At 35.6% G+C, this 5,288-nt stretch overlaps 1 protein-coding gene and 1 long non-coding RNA gene across 3 annotated transcripts in view; one reads left to right on the top strand and one right to left on the bottom strand.

The window, feature by feature from the left end:
• Positions 1-1,011, bottom strand: part of LOC310898364 — a 27,843-nt gene extending 26,832 nt beyond the window's left edge. The window contains exon 1 of the long non-coding RNA XR_014583237.1: positions 871-1,011. This is a non-coding gene — a long non-coding RNA (uncharacterized lncRNA). The remainder of the gene's footprint in view (positions 1-870) is intronic.
• Positions 1-5,288, top strand: part of PCDH7 (protocadherin 7) — a 280,035-nt gene extending 274,747 nt beyond the window's left edge. For both annotated transcript variants that reach the window (XM_083833268.1, XM_083833267.1), the window contains one exon: positions 956-5,288. In XM_083833268.1, the coding sequence (XP_083689394.1) occupies positions 956-1,335 (380 nt within the window). In that variant the 3' untranslated portion in view covers positions 1,336-5,288. The remainder of the gene's footprint in view (positions 1-955) is intronic.

Genomic DNA, 5,288 nt, shown 5'->3' with positions numbered 1-5,288 from the left:
CTGAAAAAAAGCAAAGCATTCAGAATCTTACCAGTCCTTAAAACAGAGGAGGTAACTTTCTAAATTATAATGCAGGTATCAAAATAGGAATATTAAAAACCCTCTGTGTATCTAGTAGGAGTCAGCCCTGCAGTCCTGTGAATTTTGCTGGTTTTCAGAGAAAGATTTTATGACAACAATAGGTAGAAAACTGAGATAAAGTGATCTAGAACACGACAACTTTTAACACAGCACATCAGACATAAAATGTTACATTATGGCAGCACTGTCTCTGCCCCTCCACATGCACACACACACACAACACATAGAACAACATTATCTGTATATGTTAGACTACGTTTATAACCAATAGTAGTTTTTAATATGCTTTTACTAATCATTGATTGTAGCACTCATGTAACATATCGTGTACTAACAACACCCTGTTCTGAGAAATACAAGTGGAGATTCATATTACGTGCAAATCAAGTTCCATTGTCAGTAACAGAACAGCTCGCGCACCAGAAGTTAAACATGTTCATAAAAATTTGCAGGGTCGAGGGCATAAAGGTTCTTTCACATAAGTTCAAAACATTCTTTGCAAAAAAAAACTCAAGATATTTTTAATAATTTCAAGGAAATTGGCAGCATAGAATTAAGTGCTTGGTTGACTCTTAGACATCAAAAGTCATTCAGTAACTAATGTCAAACATGATTTTGCTTTTGAGATTGATTTACAGCCATAGGAACTGACAATATTTTTACTTTTCAGTTCTTGAGGTTCAGAATAACTGTACTGACATGCTTATGACCTATTGGGCACATGCAATGTAAAAGAAGCTATTACTATGGAACTTATTGCAACATTCTTACCAAGACCTTTAAAAATACCTTTTGTGGATTTAAGGATTCTCAGTTTCACTGGAAGACATTGCAGTATTATTCATTTGTAAAGGCAACTCTATTTTACTTTCAGATTCAAGGCCTCTGCCAGATGTAGCCCTGACAGGGAAGTGTACCCGAGAATGTGATGAATATGGCCACTCGGACTCCTGCTGGATGCCAGTTCGCACTTCTCCTGAAAGGAAGCAGAAGAGCCAGCCAAAACTCTCCACTTTCATGCCTGTTGATGAACGGGGCAGTCAGGAAAAGCTGGCCAATGGAGAAGCTTCCCTCATGGGTGATCGCAACAGAAACCTCCTTAACAAAAAGTTGACCTCATCTTATGAGACCTTCAGCGCGGCTAGTTTCAGCAAAAAAGAAGAAGGCAATCCAGAGGATATCCCCCTTACACAGACAGGGGAATACAAGCCATCTCCTGTCAATACTCTAACTAGAAGAGAAGTTTACCTGTAGGCTAAAAAGCAGCAACAAAATTCTTTCATGTTATAGGAAAGAAAAAGGGGTAAAAGTCCTAAAAGCAAAACAATTTTAACAAAAAATAAGAAACAAAAAGAGGAGGCCACCAAAGAGACAAAAGCTCTGCCTGCCACTTCTGCCTCCATAGCAGGCATTTAATTATACTGTCTGCCTGACTATACTGTACAATGTAGAAAATGTTGTTACTTGCATGTCTAATCCCCCCCCACCGATTTTTATTTTCCTAAATCTATGGTGCAAATTCCTCCCATAGTAATGAGCTTGATTAAAAAGAACACAACACAACGTTGTTTCCCCTCTGCAGAAGCATGAGTTAAGCCACTCATTTTGTTTGATTGTCATCTGGCTTGTTAAGGGTAACAGGTCAGGGAAAATGTATTCAAAACATATCATCTGAATATTGCTGATCCCCACCAGGGACAATCCTTCAGAAACCATGCAGATATAGAGATAAATACAAAAGAATAATCATTAATAGGCACTTTGTGAAGACCACAGCTTTAATATTCTCACCTCTCATCTGAGGCTGGAAGCAACAGAGATACGTTCAGCCTGAGACTGCAGTCCAAAACAAGGCATACTTTCCTATGAATCATGAACTCTGGTTCTGTTTTATCCATAGAACAGATGTGTTCTCGCTGTGTCTCTTTCTCTCCTCCTCTCTCGTTCTCTGTAATGATTACTTCAATGTAAACGCAATTAGTAACACATATACTGTAGCATAGTAATGATAAACTCTAATTAATTATTTTGGACAAGACTAACATCTAGCTGGGAAGATAGTAATAACAAAAAGGCCAAAGATCACACTATGGATCAGGGGAACTGCTAAGTATTGGGGCTTGGCATAGAAAACTAATATACTCACAAATAAGATGTACTCATAACACACCTTCAGTTACAGTTTGCACAGCAGCACAATCCACAAGCCCAGCTGACATAATATTTTTTCCAATGTGGTTCAGTTGAATGCCCAAAGGAACTGATTTTTTAAATTTTTTTTTTTTTAAAATGATGTGGTATGTTGCAGCAAGTGCTGTATGATACTGCCAGTTCCAGGGAATTTTTAAGATCATAATTAAAAAATAATAGTAGTGCTAGAAGGCTGCGTTATAATGAGACTGCTTGGTAAGATGGAGAAGTGGATAACGGGATGATGCAGTAATGAGAATATTACAAGTCAAATACAAAGCCTTCATTTCAGAGCACAAGGAATGATTGCCAAGTCTTTTGTCATCAGCATTGCAGATTACCAATTGATTTGATTGTGTCAAAGATGTAATGCAGGTTTTTCTTGAAACACAAGTGCATTAAAGCCGAATGAAGTGCAATACTAAACAGTGTCAAGACTCAGAACATTTAGGCTAGGTAGAAAATAAACAGTGATATGATACTCACCTAGTAGGTCAAGATGAGTCGAAAGGAATCCAAACTGGCCACAATATGCAAGAGCTCCGGGCTGTAATGATTCTCATGGTGAGCACTTCATGAAAGAAAGAGGAAATGAAACAGGTTTTTGTGCAATAAGAGCTACAAAACATGCAGAACTTCAGTCAGTTGCTTTGTAGCTGATGCTGTAGTAATAATGACAAACTGAGCTCAGACATTCAGACAAAAGTGACAATCGAATGACACAGCTTGAGAAGGGGAAAAGCATTCAAATCCCTGGCCGTTTAACCTGGCGTTAAGGCATGGCTAGATGGCTCTTTAGTATACTGTAGTCACAATGTAGCTTTGGGTAGTTTCTTGCTTTGAAGAATTGCATAGAAATAACCTTAAACAGCCTATAGTAGAGGTTGCTAAATCAATACAACTCATCGCATTTATCTTTTGAATTCACTTCACATAATAAGATGTGCCATTTCTGGCCATTTCATTCTTCTCAAGTTTACTTTCTTCATGTAACATTAGTTTGTGTATAGCAGTTACGATGAATGGGCACATTTTAGAAAGAAAATATTAAAGTTTAATAATGATTGAACATTCTTATGTTTAATTATTTAAGTAATACGGAGAGATGCAAACTAGTACTTTGTTATGAGACTGCATAAAGCAGTTACTGCTTTGTATAATCTGTAAGTACCTGTTTAAAAATGCTTCTAAAATGCTTATGTAATGTATACACATTTTTCTTGCACGTTTCAACAGAATACACAATTGCATAACAAATGCTCAACAGAATTTCCTTTAATAAGGTTTTATTTAATATTACACACAAAAAATTAGGTAGCTTGGTTCAATATATTGTTAAACCCTTTGTCTACAAGGCTAATGATACAGGTCATAGAAGACCTTCAGATTAAATGGATCAGCAGTCACTCACCGATTTTTGCACCACATAAGACAGTCATTAAATACTTTACTTGTGTGCATCTCCTTAGAACTAAAATGGGTGTGAAAGAATTTTTTTAAAGTTCTGTCTACTGTAAGTATTCACAACAATTCTAGTAGAACTAGCCACTATTAACATGCTGATTACTCTTCTGACCTGGCATGACACACAAATATATTTTGTGTTTGTATTTTTCTTTTTATTTCAAATAGGTTAAGTCTGGTGCCACTCCATAAATAGAGTGCTTTTGTATAAAAATAGACAAACTATAAAAAATAATTAGGGTGAATGCAAAATATGCAACTGTGCCTTTTATACCTGTTATTATGGTAAAGTGGTAGTTGGGTTTGGACACTGAGGAATAAGGGGTTATTCCCAACCTTTTTGAACCTGTATATTTACCTGTGTTTATTTTCTGAGAAATTATAAATAATATATTAAAAATAAGCCTTTTGCCAAACTCAGTTAATGGACCAGTCTTAAGCATTATTAATACAAGGCTGTGGTTTAAGTATGCTTGAGATTTTTTTTTTCTTTTTCAACTTAATATTTGTGTGAGGTTTGGGATTGTCTTCATTTGTTTTTCGATTCTGCTGCCTGGAGAACAATGATCAGTCTCTATTATAGTTGTTTAGCAAGGTGTCAGCAGTTCATGTTGCCAGTAAAATTGACAAGTAATTTCTTTTTAATTGCTTTTAGCTGCCATCACATTTCAGTTGTACAGTATAGGAATCATCCTTTTATTTCTTTCCATGGGAAACTCAAATGAGCTTTGCATGTATTTTACATTAGGGCACCTTTATAGATTGATGCGTTAGTATATAACTTTATATGTATTAGAAAATTCAATAGCTTTGGCCTAAAATCTAATGCTCATTTTGGATCTGAGATCCACTATGTTTATTCAATATGGTTTCTGACTGGCCTGCTGCCTGAGTTTCAGGAAAAATAATAATAATAAAAAAGTTAAACATTATTTTTATGTGGGGGAAGAACTTAAATGGGATTGAAATGATTGACTGAAAGGCTACCCTAGGAAGTTGTCAACTAGGAAAATAAGGAGTATGGCTGAAGACTTGCCATAAGCACAGCCACCACCAAACACTTTTAAGGACTTGAAAAATTAAATATTTTTCCTTTTCTTTCATTGGTGATAAATATACAGTGTTTCCTCAAGGAATGAAGCAAATGAGCAATAGAGATGAAAGCCCATCAGTTAAGTTGTATTAGTGACTGAAGAGCATACACAGAAGATAGAAGACAATAGTTACCAGCTACCTGGGGTACACTTTCAGACAACTTTTTCCTAAATTTTAAGCACTTGCATTCAATGTGGTACGATCTGTTTGTAATATTAATCATTGACTATTGTTCTGCAACTTGGATGTTGATAGTGAAGCAGAGAACAATTTATCATTGTTTATTATGAGTCACTATGCACGCAACTATGCTAAACATGGCAAAATGTATTAAACGCTAGTCCACCTCTATTTATGAAATATTTACATAATTTAATTTGCTTTTGTACAGTTTTATGTAAATAAATTGCTTGTCATTTTTGTCTCTGCAAATTAAAATATAACATGTTCAACTGGTT

Source organism: Anser anser, assembly GCF_964211835.1.
Source record: "Anser anser genome assembly, chromosome: 4".
Classification (NCBI taxonomy): domain Eukaryota; kingdom Metazoa; phylum Chordata; class Aves; order Anseriformes; family Anatidae; genus Anser; species Anser anser.
Note: the sequence above shows the minus strand (reverse complement) of the source record. Positions and strands in the feature narration are given on the sequence as shown.